The following is a 20,381-nucleotide window of genomic DNA, read 5'->3' on the forward strand; positions in this document are numbered from 1 at the left end:
GGCGATACTGTACCACGTCAAAAAAAAACCACCCACCACCTGCCGGTTATTTTTTGTTTGCTATGCGGCGCTTACGAACCACTGCGCATGTCTGTTTCCTGTCGCTCCCCTTTCCTTCCGAGCGTGGCGCCGCACGCCGGGTTAACGCCGAGTTTCGGAAAAGACTACAGTGCCCATCATGCGTCACGTTGTCAGCTCGCGATGTCCGCGGAAGATTTTTTTTTTAATTATTATTATTTTTTAAAGGACAGGCTCCGTGACGCGAAGGGGGAACAGAATTCGCGACTGCCGTGGTACGGAAGCCGACGAGGAAGACGACGCGCGTCTCTAGGGCACGCTGGGGGTTGTAGTTTTTGATGCGATAGCGGTAGTGACTTGCACTGCGAGAAACGCAGCTGGTGGGAGATAGCGGGCCAAAACCGGAGATCGTTCCTCTCGCGCTCCTCCCCTTCTTCTTGCCCGCGACTCGAGGGGGCTTGTCTTCGGTTGATTCCGTGCACAGGGAAGACCCTCACCGGCGCGGCTGAGGCGATGGATGTTGCGCAGCCCAAGCAGGAGCATCTCCTGGCCCTGAAAGGTACCGTCCGTCCCTCGCCTCCTTGGTGCCTGTCTGCTGCCCTCCTCGCCTGGGGCCTCTCTTTCCTCTGGGTTCGACCTGGTTCTGGGGCGAGGGCAGCGGCCTCGGCATGCCCCGGCAGGGCCAGCGGGAGAGAAGCGGGGATCGGTCCTGAGCAGTGCGGTCCTCAAAGCGCAGCGGAGATTGGAGGGTTACAGGCTTCTATGCCGGTTGGTAACGATTAGTTGTGGGTGTCCCCCGCCAGCCACCGGTCGGTTTTCTCCCCCAGTAGGTGGCGGTCATGGGGCCTTTTTGGCCTTGATCCGCCATTAAATCCCAATAGAAGAAGAAAGGATCGGTGCTTGGATTACAGAAGGGGGGGGGGGAGGGCGGCCCAAGACATTCTGCTGCCTGAGGCAAAGAACGAGGTAGCACTCGCACCCATTTCATGTGCAAAAGCTGACTAGACTGTTTCTTCAACACTGATGATGCAATAGAATCCTCAGTTGAACCCGAAGGCGGTAGTCTAGCCTAGGCTCGGAGCATAGGGTAGGCCGTGAGGCGCACCGCTCTTTCCTCCAACACCTTGCTGCCACCTCCCGCCCTCTGCTGCCTGAGGCGACTGGTTCACCCTGACTAATGGCAGGTGAGGCCAGAAGCCGTGTCCCCACCCGCACTCCCGCCTTTTATGATGGCTTACTTAGCTCCTGTTTTTAGAAAACCTGAGGGAGGAAGGGATGGGGTTGTATCCCCTGTTAGCCCTACTCAGAGTAGACCCATTGAAATGAATGGGACTTAAGTTAGACTAACATTGGATACAACCCATGATTTGGCTAAAATTGGGGGAAGGAGAAGGATGCCTTCTTTGTGGTTGCCCTTTACTAGGTCACGCAAAATGTGGCTGAAGTTGGTTCTTGGATCCTAGTTTCTTATTCAGCACAGAGATACGTAAGAAGCCCAGATACGGAACTGAAGTTTGGATATCTCTGTTCCCTAAAGTAAAGTTTGGTCCACACCAAATGATATGCTAGGAGACTGTTTCTTAAGAGTTATCAGGCCTGTTCACACATCACGCTAATCCATGGCGGGTGGCTAGCTACACTGGGTAGGTAGCTATGCAAACAACCTACTGTGCTCCCATCAGACAATCAGGCAAGCAAGCCACTCAGAATAATTTATTTCCTCCACCCCTCCCCCTCCTGTAGCCCTCCTGCCCAGCCAGGCAGGTATCCCAGCTTCCTTTGTGGTGGAAATAGAGATTGCTTAAGAGGAGCAGAGTGGCAGCAGCGTTTTTGGCTGCTCTTGCTAAGCAGCTCTGTAGGTGATCACTGTAACCCATGCTAGCATGACAGACAACACGCTAACCCACCATAGGTAAAATAACCCTTACTGAAGACTGTGGGTTCTCAGGATGGCTTATTTGGGGGAAATAACCCACCATGAGTGGGAAAAACATCCCGCAGACAACACACTAAGCTACTGTGCTTTGTTTGGAAAATAAGTCATCATGATTTCACATGTTGTGTGAACCCAGCCACTCTCTCCAGCACAAACCTTTATATTAGGCTAGAGCAACATGCTTTAACATGTGATACTCTCCCAGGCCAACACACATGAATAAAGGATGGGTTTTTTGCAGTTTGGGGGCACAAATCACTATTCCTTACTTATATATGTAGGCCTAAAGGTAATACACATTAAACTATTTTGGCTTAAAACAAAGGTTTGGAACCACAATTACGTTGGAGGCATCTTTTAGGGGACAGTTTCTGGATGTCAGGGTGTGTGATTTGGGGTAGCCCAAAGCTTATTCTGGGGAGCAGAGGTATGTAAAGGTTAGCTCCTTATTCAGGCTGCTTATGCATTTAGGTGTTTAATAAGGAACTGGGAAACTGAATCAGTTTCACCCTTATTTGTGCAAGTCAGAGAGAGATGCTAAGGAGGAGAAATGTGACACTGATGGCCAGTTTCTCCCAACATTTTTAGATTTCTCTTAAACTGAAGGACTCATTGCAAAACATAATCACTCTGTAGTGAATGATTAGTATTGTGTGTGCATGTGCACTTAGGGAAAGGTTTATTGAAAGTTTTATGTAAGAGAACTGTATCTGCTGCTCCTCTTCAGAATTGGTTGTGAAATGCTAAATTGGTCAGCCTTCTTTCTGCTTTCCCAGTTGTAAACTATGAGGGGTAGTGCTGGTAGAAAACAAGCTTTCAGATATGGGTAGTAGATAGCTGCTCTAAGACTATGGATGGTGTACAGAGTATGTGTGACTCAGAGAGGTGACTCCTGAGAGTTTTGAAATAAGGGATCCCTATGCTATCTTTCAACTGTGAGGTCCTGGAAAATGGGACGCTCCCTTGAAGTAAGACATCTATCAAGGCTTGGATCTAATCAGTTTTTAAAGAGGGAATCCCTTAATCATTGCAATGTGGTCCATATCTTTTCTTAGTGATGCAAGCTTTTGCACCTTTTCCACCTGCAACATCAGGTGGAAGAATAGCTCCCCTCCACAAGTTTCATGCAACTAGTTTGCTGTCCCACCTCCTTTTCCCATATCTCTGATGTGTGTCTTTCTCTACCATGAGCAAACTAATTTAGTAATCTTTACAGAAGGCTTCAAGTTTAGTACCAAATCTATTTATATGGAAGTTTTGCTCCACTGAAAGAAACCATGCAGTACGAATTGGGTGTAGTGGAGAAGCTTTGAAGGATACATGGAGATTGGGGAGGGGCCATAGCTCAGTGGCAGAGCACCTGCTTTGCATGCAGAAGGTCCCAAGTTCAATCCCCAGCAGCTCCAGCCAGGTCTGGAAAAACACCTGCTTAACATCTTAGCCAGTCAGAGTCAACAATACTGGGCTAGATGGACCAATGGTCTAACTCTGTATAAGGCAGCTTCCTATATTCCTCTGAGATGAATAGTGGAGTAGCTAAGCTGAATACATTGACTAGGAACCAGGACTGGAACTTCTGTTACCTACTAACTGTGTTGTTCCCACTTCTAATAGCCTGTGCGGTGGTAAGAAAGATGATCTTTTTAAAATAGTTTCTCTGTGAGGAGCCAAATCCTAATCACTTTATGCACACAGAAATATTTTCTAGCAATTTTATGGTAACATGTACTTCTGCGGGTGTAGCAAAGAGGCCCAGAGGTAGTCCATAATATTATACGAAAAACTATACAATTCAAACTTCTTTGGTTAATTGAGGACATAGGATTTGGGCATGAACATTGAAGGCTTTGAAACCTATTATCCTGTACACTCTTATTTACTTGGGAGTAAGCTCCATTAAATGTAGCGGGACTTCCTTCTGAGTAAGCATCTATAGGATTTGGCTGAAAGACTGGTGAATTTTTGGTATGTTCAACCTGCGTAATCAAGCCTGCATTATTAAGCTCTAACAAGACTGAGAAGTATACTTTCTACATGTATCGCCACTTAATCTTTCTCCTTTCTTTTCCTTTTTAATTCATAAATTTATAATAAAAATTAGTACAAAACAAAAAAAAGTAACAATACATGATCAGTCTTAAATAGTTGTAAGAATATTCTTAAGTCTTAAGCACTTGTTCGAATAGCCATTATGTTCTCTGATAAAAGAGGTTGTGTGACTGTCCATCAGTGCCAAGATTGTGAAACCTGGACACCTGAAACTTGACATGCATGCTAAAGGGACCCTAGGCTGTGCACCTTGGGTTTATTGTTTTTTAAAAATACATTACTTTTAATTAATTTAGAGAGCAATCAATCCTGTGGTCCCAGGAGAGTATCCCAGGCACGTAGGATACTTCGGAGTCCCCTCTCTAAGGCCGTAGACACTGGTATGTTCTCAGAAGGGGATCTCTGGGAATCCAGCCCCTCGCAGCCACTACAGAAAGAACTATGCCAGCTGTTTTCGAGCATCACAAAAGCAGCCTTGGAGGACCTCAGAGAGGTTGAAAGGGGAATGTTTCAGTGGACGGGGAGGGGAGAAACAAGGAAACAACGAATCTATGGCCTCCCCAGCCCTGCTAGCGTGCTTCCTCTAGACAGGTTCAGAGGTCTATCTAGAGAAAAAAAGGAGGATGGAAAGGCAAAAAAATACCTCCATCGTTCCTCCTGCCCTGCCGGCTGTAGCCAGCAGGGCACTGGATACTCAGAAGCCACCAACATCAGAGACTTCCATTTAACGAGGGTGCAGCGTACATGATTGCACCCTTAAATGTATCCATGTGTTTGGAGCCTGCAATAACATATTCAGCCACTTAGGGGCAGGTTTCCCTCACCAGACACAGCTTTGCAGTCCATGCAGTTTGAAACCAGGGAAGATTAGTGGGCCAATATGGCTTCTCCCTCCCCTTAGTGGGCCAATATGGCTTCTCCCTCCCCGTGTACTGTGGAGCAGCCCTCCTTTGGGGGAATGGAGTGGACAGAGTCCTCTCTCAGGGGCCTGTAGGTACTCTTGTGGTACTCTGGTTTAAATTAGAAGTGGTAGCGGAACTACCTGGCTGTTGGAAACAAAAAGCGGTTAACAAGACTGAGAGGGTGCTGTTCTGGCATATGTGGCATATATTACTGTTCTGTTCCTGTACTGGAGTGTTCTGGCATATATGGCATATATTTACAGTACATTATATTTGTTACAACATTTCTAGTAAAAACTGGGTCAATATGATTGTAAACTTGGTGGTAAAGGTGCTAGTGTGTCTTATTACTTGCAATACTTCTGCTCTAGGTCCTGTTTATCTTCTGATCTGCACATCACACGGCATAAGATACTTTTAAGTGATAACACCTTAGTAGTGGTGATGCTCCTGACCAAAGAACTTTTAAAGTGAGAACATGTGGATTCCTATTGTACAAGCATGGAGGTGGTTCTCTACTATCGATCATGGCAAAGGGATCCTGCAGCGTTGCAAAAAATCGCAGAAGAAGCACTGAAGGAATTTTCTGTTCGACAGCTACCAGAATTCATACCCTGGTTTCCAAATGACTTGTGCAAGCTTCCCCTCAAGCCTAGAAGAAAACCTCCAGTTATTTCTGTTGAAGAAGCAGAAAAAGTAAAACAATACCTTGCAACTGTAGAAAGTGTTTGTGGCTCCCCATGTTATGACTGTACAGAAGGGCTTAAGGAATTTCATGCTGATATAAAAGCTGGACAGTATTTACAAGCAGAGTGTGGAAAAATTGATTTGAACAATTTGGGAAAACAACCAGCAAACGGCAGACAAAACCTGAGGAGAACTTGGAGTGTGTCTGTTCCCAGCTCTAAGTTTAAAGACCAGATTCTTCCTTTATCTAGAGAACTGCAGAGCACTTTAGAAAAATTAAAGCTACATGCATTCTATAGAGCACAGTGGATAATTGAACCATCCACTTTTAATAATCAAACGTTGGAAGACATTTGGATAAAGCTCAACAGGATGATCAAACACAATGAATTGCCATCTTGTAATGCTACAGTCCAGAGATGTGAGGGCCAGATTTTGATTTTCTGTGACATACTGTACTGTGAATACATTGCCAATAACCTTAGAGAAAAATTAAACCTTAGGGGGAAAATGAATTTATTTGTTCACAAATATGGGGTCATACATCATTTGTAACTTTAGGTCAAAATGAGGCAAAGCTGTTTTCTGTAAAATAGTCTGTTTTAAATACACATTTAAGAAAACCACGATTTTTATCAGTGATGAAAAAAACACCTAACTAGCTCACCACTTCTGAGCTAAGTCATGTCTTCTATGTATGTGTCTTTTGATTAGAAGTTTTTTTTAAACTATATGGATCCCGTGCAAAAGTGAAGTTAGAGGCAAAATTATGACATCCTCTGAAGTGAACTGATGTCCGCGAGACTGGCGTACGCTTTGTTCTAAGCTGTCTAAAACTCTATGCCTACTTTAGGAGATATCCTTTGTAGGAAGAAAATACCCTGTGTAAGAGTAATACACTGAACGAATTGGCATTTTACATCCCAGTTATTACCTCATTTGTGTTTAAAATTATTTGTTTAAAATTGCTGTATAATAAAGATAAAGGCTGTGCTGGAGTAATAGTTTCTTAAATTTAATTATATGAGGTCCATCATATTGATAGTTTTGACTTCCCATTTTGTGTGTTTGACATACATTTGTTCCTCACTATAGCTTGCAATTGAGTCAGGGCTGAGCAGCATGTGATGACAATGGAGAGTGTCCTGTTCTCTTACTGGCTGTTATATACACTAAAGAGTTGAGACCTGTGATATTCTTAGCAGCCTTTAGAGATACACACACCATCTAAATATGGTTGTTTGGAAGGAAATTCTATTACAATAAATGAAATATGCATCCATGGGAATGGATTAAAGATTGGAGTTGTAGTGAGTAAGGACTTCTGCCATTGTAGTTCATCATACTATATTTACAATTGTCTTACTCATCATTACACAAATTCTCCTCGGAGAACTTCGGACTTTGAAAGAGCTCTATAGAAGGGTGTGTTTGTCATCCATATCTCTTGAGGATTTCTGCTAGAATCAAATGTTTTTAGACTGCAGTCCAGACCTGAATAGTTAAATTTTCAACTGAATCAGTCCCTTTCAGCGGAATTAAATTGACTTCATAAATGCTAATGCACAGGGGGTTTAAACCATCTGATCTAAGTCCACCTAAGCTATTTGGTTCAGCATCTTCAAAGTTTATAAGTATTATCATTTGCATTGAGTTTCCCCCAGCTGTGTCATCTGATATCTTGTAGATGTTCTTGGAGGAGATTTGGAGATGAAAATACTTGTAGCTTCAGCGGGTTTGTTGTTAACCAGCCTTTCTCCAGTCGTCAGTATTTGAATGAATACTGAATGAGTAGGGAAGGTAGTGATTGATTGGCCAGTATACACCCTAGACAAGAGGAGTGACCAACTGTTCTTTGGGTCAAACAGTGCCTACAAAAAGTACTCTCAGCATATGGGTGGATTGGGAATACAGTGGTTATGAATGTTTGTTATGAGAATTACTGTAACCCTGAGTGATCACCATAAAATATATAGATTTGTTTTAACGCTATTGGATTTTTGGCTTGGAGATATACATGTTTTGTCTGTGTTTGGTCAGGTACATACATGAGCACCTGCTGTATTTCTAGTTGTTTGCACAGTAAGCTCAATTTCCTCTCCTCTTGTTGTGCTCAGTCCAAGCACTAACAGTACAGTAGAAGAGCAAGCCATTCAAATAACTCCGCTTTTGGTACTTTTATCTGGCATTTGATTATATTGGTTACAGTATTTAAGCCTTTGAAAATCATTATCGTTATTAAAAGTAAGTTTAAATATATTAAGATATTCCATGTATTGAGAGTTAGAACATTGCAGCTATAATTCTAAAAGGGGATGCCTATCTGTCTGTCCGTCAGCACCATAGTACTAAGGCCATGAAATCTAGACACCAAAAACGTGGCATACATACTAAGGGGATTCTGGGAGTGAGCACCGTGGGTTGTTACTATTTTTAAATGCATTAGGACACAATCCTATGCATGTTTAGACAGACGAAAGTCCTACAATTCCCAGCATTCCCCAGCCAGCATAGCTGGCTGGAGAATATTGGGAGTTGTAGAACTTGGGGTCTAAATATGCATAGGATTCCGCCCTTAATTAATGTTAATATTGTCCATGTGGTTAAAGCCTGCAATAATATCTTCAGCCACTAGGCGGCCCCTCAAGTGAATGGACAGGACCCTCCCTCAGGGGGCTTCAGGGGTGCACCTTGGCAGGGGCCATGACTAGGGGTGCCAGCAGGCATGGTTTCACTCAGAATGGGCCAGGCACTATGTGTCCAACTTGAACAGCTCTGTAAGCTCGCTTGAAAGCTTTGGTATATCAAAAGAAGGGCTGCTTCCACCTGTATAAAGCTGGGTCTGTTAGCTAGTTTAAAGATAATACGCACACACCTCCAAGTCTTCCCATGATATCAGAAATTCAAGGGTAGTATTCGTACAACCGCCTGTTGATTATGAATCAAAACTAATCCATGGCAACTCTTAACTTTTCCCCATAACCTACCTCACCAATGGAAGCTGAAGAATGGCACAGGTTCTCAACACTCCAACTACATTCCATCTTCCCCACTGAAATAAATGTTATTTGAGAATATAGAAAGATATGAATTACTGCAGGGCTTATGCCTGGGACCATAGTATCTGAAGGGCTGCCTTCTCCCAAACTAACCTATCTGAAACTTAAGGGTGCAACCCAGTGCATGTTTAGATGGCATAAGTCCTATAGCTCCCAACATACTCCAGCCAGCCATGTTGTAAGATTTTTTTTTTCTGTCCAAACATGCATAGGATTGCACCCTTAAGGTCTTTGTCAAAGACCTTTGTCTTGGTGTGTCCCTGCCTTCAGAGGATAAGTGTCTGGTAACTAGGGATATGGTGTCCTGGTTGTAGAATGCTACCAAGGGCACTGGGCTGGTGCGCACGCTAGCAGCCTTTATAAAACAATGAAGACAACTATTCTCCCAAGTTCCTAATGAGATGGTTACTGCTGTCTGATGACTTTGATTAGTTTTTAATTGTATCTTTAAATTGGTGTTTTTATTTTTTATTCGCAGCCTTTTGAAGTTTTGTGCTGAAAGATGGGATAGAAATGTTTTCAATAAATGTGCTTTGAGATGGAAGAGATGACCAGTATAAAATTTCTTTCAAGTGTCCTGCTGTATGCATGCTGTCTTGGAATCTTGTTTGCAGTCTCTCTCTGTAGCTGGTAGCGGGACCTACCTTGCAGGGTGAGAGAGATCCCCCACTCACGTAAACACAAGATCTCCCATTTCACTTGTTGGCTTCTACCCACAGTGATGGGAGTGGAAGAGAGTACGTATGCCTCCTTATCTCACCTCAGGTAGAATGTCCTCCTATTTCACCCCAGGTAGAATGTTAAAGGCAAAGTAATGCCTGAAGAGGCCTTGTGATTTTTTAAGTTAAAGGACCTCGCGGTGATGCTGTGATGATAATACTGCATTTACTTTCTAAATTCACAGTAATGAGGTTGACCAAGCCTACCTTGTTCACCAATATCCCTGTGACCTGTGAAGAGAGAGATCTGCCAGGTAAATGATGTTTTGATGTTAAGTAATGCTTGGAAGCTTTCATAGGTTTGCATTCGAGAGACAGGTTTTTTTTTAAGCAAGTAAACATCTGAAAATGCTTGAATTCTAACTCTGAAAAGGGGTGTATGGTATGTAGCTGAACAACAACAGTGTCAAATAGTGTGGTTAATTTAAAGCTTAGGGATTGTGACAAGCTGTTTGCCTTTGTGTTCCATGTTCTATCTAGAATCAGAAAACTGTTTGTTTGTTTGTTTGTTTGAAGCATTTATAGCCTGCTTTTCAACCAGAAAGGCTCCCAGAGTAGCTTTTCAGCTTAATAAAAACAAGACAGTCTCTGTCCTCAGGCTTACACTCTAAAAAGAGACAACACAAAAGGGCAAAGGGATGAGGAGGGAAAAGGAAAACAACTCAAGCATTATGTGATGGAAATGGGCTGCTCAGAGTACATAAAGAGGCCTTTACAGACCTCCAAGAAGTGTGGTGACTAACCATCCTCAAATGGCTGTAATGCAGTCAGAAGTTGTTGGTTTTACAGGGGCCTTCTTGGGCCTTTTTGGGCCTTGCTGGAATCTGCTGGCTTCTTGTTACTGCAGGTAAGCCAGGCGGCAGGGGTGGGTGAAGGGGAGATAATACACACACCCCTCAAGCAGATGGTCCTGCTGGTCTTCCTCACATGGCAGTTGGAGCTAATGGCCTCTGTGAGGAGGGAAGACAAGGCCCAACCCAGTTGGTAAAAGCAGCAGCAAGGTGATGCTTCATGATAACCTATGTTCTGTAAGAAGAGTTGCAGTTAACAGTCTTCAAGCTAGGGTATCTTGAATGCAATAGGAAATCTGCGTAACAACGATCACACCACAGAATCGGAATCCAGTTAAAATTTAAATACATTTGGAGCCAATGTTTCTGACTTGATTAGATTAACTTTTATTATTCACTTTAAAAGAAGAAGCAACCATTTTGCAAAAATGAGACCATGTGTATATAGAAACATTGCTAGGGTTGAAAGCTTTAGTTAGGTACACAGTTTCTTTAACTAATGTTTTTGTGAACCGCCCAGAGAGCTTTGGCTATTGGGCGGTGTAGAAATTAATAAACAGACAGACAGACAGACAGACAAATAATCAGGGCCGAATTCCCATGGGTTAATCTGTCTGGAACAGGGCTGGAGTCAAGGGTAGGCACAGTTGGGCACCTGGCAAGAGCCCACACCCCAGGAAGGACCCAGTGACAGGAGCCCCATGGAGCTGCTCCTCCTCTTCGCCGTTGCAACCTGCTTGTTCATCTGCCTCATGCTCTGGCCCAGACAGTGGTGGTAATGAGGAGGAGGAACAGTAGATCCCACTGCCTACTTGCTCACCGACTCTCTGCCTGTCAAGCAAACAAGTGATCCAGAAGAGAAGCAAGAGCAGCTGATGGTAATGGCGATGAGAGAGTAGTTTCACTAAGGGTGGAGGCCCATTGAGGGCGCCTTGGCCAGGGGCCCTCAAAAACTTGGAGCGGGCACTGGTTGGGAGCTGCATGCCAGTGGTGTGTGGGGCAAGCACAAAGGTGGCTGGGCCAAAGCTTCCCCCCCACACACACGCATGCACACCCTGTTCAGCTCTCTTCTTTTTCAGACTGGAGGACAAGCAAGCTTAACATGGCTTTTTCTCCCAAAGACAGGTCGCCTGCCAAGTTTAAACTACTATGGCTTTTCTTTTAAGAATAACATTCATGAGCAAGAGAAGCAAACGGGTTGTTAAAGTCAACATTGATACATGTTGCAAATCTATTTCAAGTTATTTGTTTTCAAATTCTGCCATTTTATAATGATAAACATTTTTAAATGGTATTTCCATCTAACAAGGAATGGCAGTTTCTGTTTGTTAAGTTTTGTTAATTGACATTGCCCAGGAGAGATGCTGGTCCCTTTCTTCAGATCCTCAAAAAGGCACTAACAAGTATATGTTTAAATAAAATTAGTTAAAAACCAGCACTTAATCATTTAAAAATCTTTAATCAATTGACAGTTCTAGATATAGTTGACCTGACATATAATTTTATATGATTACAGGAGATCTATTTAACCAGTTGATGAAAGATGATCCTTCCACTGTAAAAGGAGCAGAAACATTAATGCTTGGAGAAATGTTGACTTTGCCTCAGAACTTTGGGTAAGAATTGCATATAGATATACAGATTTATTGAGATGGGTTTTTGTGATCTATGATCCTGTACAACACTATCCTAATCTTGTAAATATTCAGAAGCATGCTTCTTCTGAACCTGGAAGTAGTATATAGCCATTGCTAGTGTTATCTTCCATACATTTGTTTAATCTCCCTTTTAAACCTGACACAACATTCTTGCACACATCTTGTTCTGCCGGCCTTTGTTAACTCCAATTTTTCTTAATTTAATTTTAGTTGTTTTTTCCTTCAGCATTCTACTGTGAGTAGAAGCTATGCTAACAATCGAGACAACAGATTACTTCTCAGTTACAGTTTTTGAATAGTACCAAGGTAGTGCCTGCAATTTTGTTTATGCTAGGAAATGCATGTGAGGAATTACATAAATGTTTCATGATACTGTAGCAGAAGTGTATGTAATAGTTAAAGGTGGACAGTAATAGATTTCAGACATGTTTTTCAGCAATGGTTTTAACAATACTTTTTCCTCCCTCCCACCCCTTTGAACAGAAATATATTCTTAGGGGAGACGTTTTCAAGCTACATTAGTGTACATAATGACAGTCACCAAGTAGTGAAGGACATCTTGGTAAAGGTATGTTTGATATTATCTTGTAGTTTAAGTGTGTTTAAGATCATTTGTCATTTTTTTTCTAGTTAGCAAATATTTTTCAGCTAGCCAGGGCAAAGGAAGCTTTGCACTTTAAAACAGAACAAAACAAAAAAAAGTAGAGTTGTTGCCAAAAATAATGGGCAACTGTAAAGGTATAATTTGTTCTATTTGCTGGATGTTTTTTAAAGCTAAAAGTAGCTTTTTGTTACTTTCTAATGGTATAATTTATTGGGAAGTTCTACCGCACAAGCAACATTGTGCAAGAAAACATCATATGCACACATTCGCTTCAGTAATGCTTGTGCAGCAGTTCCTCCAGGTGGATTGTGCGCAAGTTTTTAACAAATGCCTCAGGAAATATGGTATGAAAAATTAGTTAGAGCAAGTAAAAGTAGGAAATGTAAAATTAGAACTGGTAATTAAATCCAGTTGTAAAATTAGAGCAGGTAATCAGTTCCAGCCAGTGAGCTGGAACTGGCACATCTTGGATGTGGCTATTCCGTTCAGTGATACATTTCATTCTGAATGACTGGCTTCTGGAGGTGACTGTATGTTAACCTGATCTCATAAGAACTACAATAGGGGAGGTGTTGTGTCCCAGCTATTATGGGATGGCCATGGTCAAGTGATGCCTCTGACAATTTGTTGTTTCATCTTCATATGAAGACAAGAACTGCCTTAGACTGTATCGATTATAACAGTGTGTGAACTCTTGCATAAGCATTTATGGGGCTGTGTAAGTGACTGTTCTCCTTCTGCTAACAATTCTGTTGGCTACAATCCACCAGGCACTGCTACAACAGTTTCTTTCAATAGGCATCTTCTAAAACTCATCCACTCTTAACAGTTTACTCTGCTTCTGTTCTTAATTCCAAGGCTGATCTACAGACGAGTTCTCAGCGTTTAAACCTTTCGGCCTCTAGTGCTGCAGTGGCAGAACTCAAACAAGACTGTTGCATCGATGATGTAATTCACCATGAAGTAAAGGAAATAGGGACACACATGTGAGATGTTTAATTCTTTCTCCCAGTTTGTAAATTTTATCTAGTTTTCCACTTTGTAGAAATTTTACGAAATGTATTCAGAACTCTAAAGGAGATGTATTATAAAATTTGTAATTTCTTTTACCCCATTGTCTCTTCTCTCCCCCCACCCCACTTAAGAACTCATGCAAAACTGAAACATAGTTAAAACCCATTAAACCATTTTTGTCTTTCAGCTTAGTGTGTGCAGTAAGCTACACTACACAAACCGGTGAGAAGATGTATTTCAGAAAGTTCTTCAAATTTCAGGTACTGAAACAACAAAGCTAGTTGATAGTAATTTAAGTTAGCTAACCCTTTTCTACCTCTTTGTCTCTCCTTCCTCTGCATGCATTAAACGTATAACTTTGCCTAGAATGTTTCCGGGGCAAAGTGGGGGTGGGGGGGAATTCTTCTGGTGACTTTTAGTGTTAGGTTTGCCTGCATGAGGTATGTTTGCACAAGTTCACTTCAGTGCTGAGATGAAGTACAAGAAGGAGCATATGATATAAAACAAATACACTGGCTTGGATCCTAAGCAGTCTTCTGTAAACAGAAGGAGCCCTTCCATTCATGGAAGGGACAAAGATCCAGAAGAGGATCCCGGTGGCAGAAGAGGGGACAATTTTCACCAATTTGCCTGTCCCTCTGCAGTCCTCCCCTATTGTTCTGGAGCGCCCCCCAGCCCTTCAGAGCAGGTTTTCAGGAGCACAAGAGGCTGCAGGGGGAATCAGTGAAAGTCACCCCCCTTCCTTTCCGCTGGTGGAAGCATCCATAGGTGGAACTTCGCACAGGGGTTGCTTCCGCCAGCAGAAGCAAACTTGGGATCCTAGCCACTGTAAGCAATATTTTATTTAATTTTATGTAATATGATTAGAATTGCTTGGCCCCACAAGCCTCCTGGTAGCTACATTCTGTACCAGTTGAAGTTTCCAACTTGTATTTAAAGACAGCCTTATATAGAGTGCATTACAATAATCCAGTCTGGATGTAACCAGGGTGTGCTTAACTGAAGCCTGGTCTGCTTTCTCCAGATAGGGTTGCAGCTGGCAAACCAGCCTAAGCTGATAAAAAGCTCTCCTAGCCACCAATGTTATCCTTGCCTCGATAAAAAGTGCTGAGTCCAGAAGAGCACCCAAACTGGATAACTAGCTTTTCAGAGGGAGTGTATCCCTGTCCAAACCTGGCTGCAAACCTCCATCCAGGTTGGTAGTCTTCCCAACTAACAGTACTTCCATCTTGTCTGGATTAAGCTGCAACTTGTTTGCCATCATCCATCCCAAAACTCCCTCCAGACACTAGTTTAGAGTTTCTACAATCTCCTTTGGACTAGAATTGAATAAGAAAGATAGAGTTGTATGTCATCTGCATACTGATGACACCTCAGCCGAAACCTACATTGGTTTCAGGTAGGTGCTGAAAAGCATGGAGGGCAAGATGGAACCCTGAGTCACCCTAAAGGCCAGTGACCATGACATGGAACAGAAGATGGTATCAGAAATCACTGAGAGGTACAAGAGAACCAACGGGGTTGCCTTCCTCCCACCCCATTCATTTTCTGGCACAGGTCATCCACAAGGCAACCAAGAGGGCTTCTGTCCCAAAACCAAGTCACAAGTCAGATTGAAGTGCATCCAAATAATGAGTAACATACAAAACTGCCTGGAGTGGAGAAAACACCACTCTAGTCCCTTGCTCAAAAATGGTAAATTTGACACAGGGCGAAAGCTGATAAAATGAGTAGGATGCAAACTAGGTGTCTTCAGTGAAGATTAAACTGCTGCCTCTTTCAGGGCGGTAGAGCGCACACCTTCCCGCAAAGAGACATTAAGAACTTCTGAGGTTCATACTGGAAGCCCAGCCTTGGCAGATTTCAAAAGCCAGGAAGGGCAGGGATCCAGTGGGCAAGTGGCAGGCCTCAAACCTTCAAGCAGCTTGTCCAAGTTCAAGCAACTGTACCTGCTGAAAAATATTCGTAACGGTCTGACCAGACAGCATCCTTGCTGAATCCATCTCTGTTATGGGGCTCCCCCCCTCAGGGGGCTATGGGGGTGTACCTAGGGGTGTACAATTGGCTGTGCCTAGGGGTGCCAGTTGGTGTGGGTTCACTCAGATAGGTGGGCGCAATATGTCCAACTCTGACAGCTATGTAACTTTGCTTGAAGGCTTTGCTGGGAGGCCAGTATTATTGGTAGCGTGGAGAGTGTAACTATAAATAACCAAGTGAAGAGTTTGAAGCCTCTTTGAACTATATAAAGCTAATATTCTACTTTTAAGATAGGAATTAAAATGATAAAAAAGGCCTGTGAGAAACACGTTTCTGTGAGTCAAGAATAGTGGTGTCATAAGAATCATAGAGAAATAGGATTGCCTTCTATTTTGGTAAGATTCCTGTCCTTTTAACAGCTACATAATGGGCAGAAAATGAACATGTGATGTTTTCCTGGCATGAAGTTAAAGTGATGGGGAAAGCTGCATCTGCTGAATTTCTGCCTGTCATGTAGGGTATAGGAGCCCAGCTGTAAAAACAGTATCCCTTTATGAAGGTGTTGCAGGTGAGTTTGGCAGATGCAGAGTTAAATCTGCATACTAAGTTAGGATCCTTGACCTAAACTTATCTACAGGTGAGATAATGTCACTGAAGTTAATAAGAATTATTCACAAGTTAGAGTGCCTTTCTGAACATGCTTCCTAATCTTCAAGGCACTGCACAATGTCATGGATTTAAGATTGGACCCATAACAAGTATAGTTCATGTCCTACAGTCTGTCTTGATTTCAAGATCAGAATCATTTGTATGCAAATTAAAACACTTTATTCTAATCTGTTTGTTACATGTAATATCTGATACTTGAATATGCTTTGGCTGAATGTAATGATTCTCAGTGCAGATGTAGAAGCTGTATACTTCTAATTAGAAAGCTGGGCCAGCTATTGATAGTGTAATCGCTTACAGCTGAACTTCTAATAGTAGCGGCCAGGAAAAAGCAGCTTCCCGAGAGGTATATGTTTGCATTTCTTGATAAAGACTTATACAAGTAAAAACTGTTTACTTAGAAATGTATCATTATTTTAAGGAGTCTTCTGAACTGTGTGTACAAGATGCTGCCTGGCAAGTAACAAAACCTGTCTTGTGGAAAAGGCATTTGCCATTTTCCTCTGAAATCCCTTTGGCTTTAAACAAAATGCTGAAGAATCTGTAGCCCATAGACAAGAAGAAGCAGACTGAATAGGGCTGGACTATTCAGCTGAAGTAAGCTTTGGTGTTTGTATATATGAACACAAGTTGCAGTAGATTAGCACAAAGAGCTTCAAATTGATAATTTTATTTTCGCATATTCAGAAGCTAAGAGAGACAGAAGCAGGTAGTACTTAGTGTTGATGGAGGAGTCAGATAAATCTCCCTTTAGTATCTATTCCTTTTTCAAACAGGTCCTCAAACCACTCGATGTGAAAACTAAATTCTACAATGCTGAGGTAAGTGCAGAATATTGTACTTGGTGCCTGATGTATAATAGTGTAAGTAGATAAACAAGCTTTCAGTAAAAATATGTTACTTTGGTATGGAAATTGTGGTTCTTAATCAGGATGTTTATTTGCATGTATCTCCTGCTTGAGATATAATAAGCCCATTTCATTTTCTGTTGTTCTGTTTACCCAGGCAAATAAGCACCTGGCAGAGTATTTACAATTGTTCCTTTCTGCATATATTACAGTATCTTTGGCCTGTTAGAGTTATTTGACAGGTGTTGGTAGTTTGAGCATTGCTGGAATAGGCATCAGATAGAAAATGTCGGAAAACTGAGAAGAGGAACTAGAAAAAATAAACCTGGAAGGATCCTAAAACTAGCTGAAAGAACGAATACATTTAAATATACTGACAACTTGTTTTGTTTAACACACTAAGGGAGCAATCCTATGGTCACTAGACAGGAGCTAGACAGCCATAGGATATCTGGTTTTCCAGGAACCCACCTTGGAGCCTGCGCTCTGAGGTCAGTTCCTGGAGAACTGGCCTCCCCCCACTTCCGCACTGCCTCAGAGGCAATGCGGAACACCCCTGTGCTCCGCGCTTGCAAGAGGAGTGTGGACCTGCCGAAAAGGGGCATTCCTGGAGGGCGTTCCGGGGCAAGGAGGGCAGAAATGCCTGTACGACACATCCAATGTGTCGTACAGCAGCCTCCTCCCCCGCTCAGCCCTCCCACAGCTAGACAGCCACAATTGGCCGTTTAGCTGAAAATACAGGGCAGGAGAAGCACAGAGTGAGCAATCCCCTCCGTGCTTCTCCTGCCCTGCATTGGATAGGCAGTTGCCTCTGAATTCGGAGGCGGCCACCTATCTGAATAGGATTGCGCCCTAAGGGCACAATCCTATGCGTGTTTAGTCAGAGAAAAGGCCTACAACTCCCAGCATTCCCCATCCAGCCATGCTGGCTGGGGAATGCTGCGAGTTGTAGGCCTTTTATCTGTCTAACCACGCATAGGATTGCACCCTAAGCCACCAAGAACAGTGTAGAGAGCCAGTGTAGTGTAGTGGTGAGAGTGACGGACTGGGAGCTGGGAGAGCCAGGTTCTAGTCCCTACTCAGCCATGCAAGCTCACTGGGTGACTTTGGGCCAGTCACAGACTCTCAGCCCAACCTACCTCACAGGGTTGTTGTTGTGAGGATAAAACGGAGAGGAGGAGGATAATGTAAGCCGCTTTGGGTTCCTTGCAAGAGGAAAAAAGGTGGGATATAAATGCAACAAACAAACAAACAAACAAATAAGAACACACAAAATGCCAAAAAGGGAATGCTGGTTCTGGCATTAAATTTCTGTATGCTGGCTATACAAAATGGCTGCCTAGCTTTTGCAGCTTTGGAAAAAAAATAATTATCTTGCCCTCTTTCTTGGCTGAGGGTGAGGAAAACAGGTGAGTAAAATATGTTCTGTTCCCCCTTTCACTTTAATCTCTCCATTTGTCATTGCCATCATCATTGGGAAAAGTGTGTCTGAGTATTTAGACATAATCAGTTTTTAAAGCATTGTTATACTATCAGTTGAAATAGTCCTTCCTATCAAAAAGGTGGAGATGCTTTCAGCAATGAAGTGTGGAATTTTTTCCCTTCTAATGAGTTAGTATTGACATTAAATAGGCTAGGGAACATGGTTGTAGAGTAGGATTGCTACCGTTTTTTTCTGTCAGATATCTAGTGCATTTAACAGCCATGTGATAGCAGTGTATCAGGTCCAGGTTTCCCCATTCCTGCATCTCCATGCTGAGAAAGCTGCACCTGTTGAATTATATTATAATTATTATAGCAAAGGACCTCAGCCAGGTGACAGAAAAGGACAACTCTGCTCTTCAGTTGCCAGTGGCACGATCTGTAGTACGCTGAGTTTCAGAGGCCTTCAAGACAATATTTATTGGCACTGTATTCAATAAACAGAAGGCAAAATAAGAGCTCATATATGAAGACAAAACACACCTCAAATTTAAAGACTGTTGTGATAGTTGAGGCAGTGGATTACGTTTTTGAACATAAGCAGCTGGTTGAAAGGCGGATTTAGCAATTGTCCTTATTTATTTAGGAAAAACCTCCTGACTGTTAGAGCAATATGACAATGGAACCAATGACCTAGGGAGGCAGTGGGCTCTCCCACACTGGAGGCATTCAAGACGAGGCTGGACAGCCATCTGTCGGGGATGCTCCCTGCATTGAGCAGGGGGTTGGACTCGATGGCCTTGTAGGCCCCTTCCAACCCTACTCTTCTATGATTCTATTTATTTGTAATAGTTTTATATTGCCTTTCCACAAAAGTCACCAAGGAAGCATACAATAAATTGAGCAACAATATTAGCATTGAAATGTACAAATCCAACAATAAAACCATATTAAAACATTAAATCAACCTTAAAACCATGAATAGAAATTTAAAAGGCCAAACTGAAAAGATTGAATGGTGTTTACCACATTCTTGCAATTTGTTGATTATATGCAAGTTGGCTCAACTTAAAAAAGGTGGGTCAGCACTAAAACAGATTTTGTTCTCCTTCCACACTAAGAGAGTATGTGCAAGACTGAAGTCTAAAAGGAGGGATACTCAATTTTCCCCCCATATGGAACTCCTCATCCTAATAATGGACTTCTGATGTGAGCATGTACTGGTTTTCCAGTGTGTTTGTTGTGCAATAACTGTGTTTATTGTTCCATGTAATTTCTTTATTCATTATACCATTTGCTGACACAAGTCTTATTCAGAAATAAGATTTCTTATTAGTGGTCCTTTTTGTTTTTATTGCCAGTTTACATTCTTATCTTACTAATGCTGTCTTGTTTAGAATATACAAAAAAATGCAAAAAGATGCATTTTATTTGAAACTTAGTCGTCCTCCTTTTTTCTTTAACATTTAACCCTAATTTCTCTAATGTTTTTCTTTTTTATTTTCCCATTAGAGTGACCTCAGTTCTGTGGTAATTTTATTTATTATTTATAAATATGTATGTATGCTTGTCTTCTGTTTGTCTTGCTGGCTGTTACTAACATTATTTTTAAAACATAATGGAAAAGCAATGTTTGTTGTACCTACTCATATATATTGGTTTGTGTCCTTTCCCCCACACCCTTGAATTAAAAAAAAAAAGTTGGAGGGGAGAGAACAAAACTACTCTTCAAATGTATTAGCTCTCTCCTTGTATCCATTGTTGAACATTGTTTGGTAGTTCAGACTTCTGTGCTGAGCAAATATATCATTAAACTACTGTGACAAGCAAGGAATTCCTGTATTCAGTTTGATGAACACAGCATGCCAAATAATGCTCCTAGGGTACATTGTACTAGATCACATGGCTAGTTCGTGTTGAAATTCTGTGGGAACACAGAATATTTTATTGAAAACAGATTCACTTTCCTGATAATTTCTGGTTCCATTATTTTTTTTTAAATGAATTTTTAGACCAATTGGCACCGTA

At 42.2% G+C, this 20,381-nt stretch overlaps 1 protein-coding gene across 16 annotated transcripts in view; it reads left to right on the forward strand.

Annotated features, from left to right (window-relative positions):
- Positions 1-355: 355 nt before the first annotated feature.
- LOC146352140 (trafficking protein particle complex subunit 13) overlaps positions 356-20,381 on the forward strand; it is a 40,033-nt gene continuing 20,007 nt past the window's right edge. For 4 of the 16 annotated variants that reach the window (XR_014787605.1, XR_014787606.1, XM_084833327.1 and 1 more), the window contains exons 1-8: positions 5,315-6,013; positions 9,556-9,624; positions 11,678-11,777; positions 12,303-12,387; positions 13,282-13,409; positions 13,625-13,697; positions 16,860-16,904; positions 19,866-19,883. Coding sequence is in view for 12 of the 16 variants with exons in the window: in XM_084833327.1 (XP_084689453.1) it covers positions 5,407-6,013; positions 9,556-9,624; positions 11,678-11,777; positions 12,303-12,387; positions 13,282-13,409; positions 13,625-13,697; positions 16,860-16,904; positions 19,866-19,883 (1,125 nt within the window). In the remaining 4 variants the exon portion in view is untranslated. Of the gene's footprint in view, positions 578-5,276; positions 6,014-9,555; positions 9,625-10,949; positions 11,040-11,677; positions 11,778-12,302; positions 12,388-13,281; positions 13,410-13,624; positions 13,698-14,461; positions 14,645-16,504; positions 16,722-16,859; positions 16,928-19,474; positions 19,563-19,865; positions 19,938-20,381 lie in introns of those variants that run through there. The other 12 variants (XM_084833329.1, XM_084833330.1, XM_084833331.1 and 9 more) reach the window with 9 other exon arrangements.

Source organism: Heloderma suspectum, chromosome 2 (genome assembly GCF_057233095.1).
Source record: "Heloderma suspectum isolate Gila_16-S chromosome 2, 16-S_ref, whole genome shotgun sequence".
Taxonomy (NCBI): domain Eukaryota; kingdom Metazoa; phylum Chordata; class Lepidosauria; order Squamata; family Helodermatidae; genus Heloderma; species Heloderma suspectum.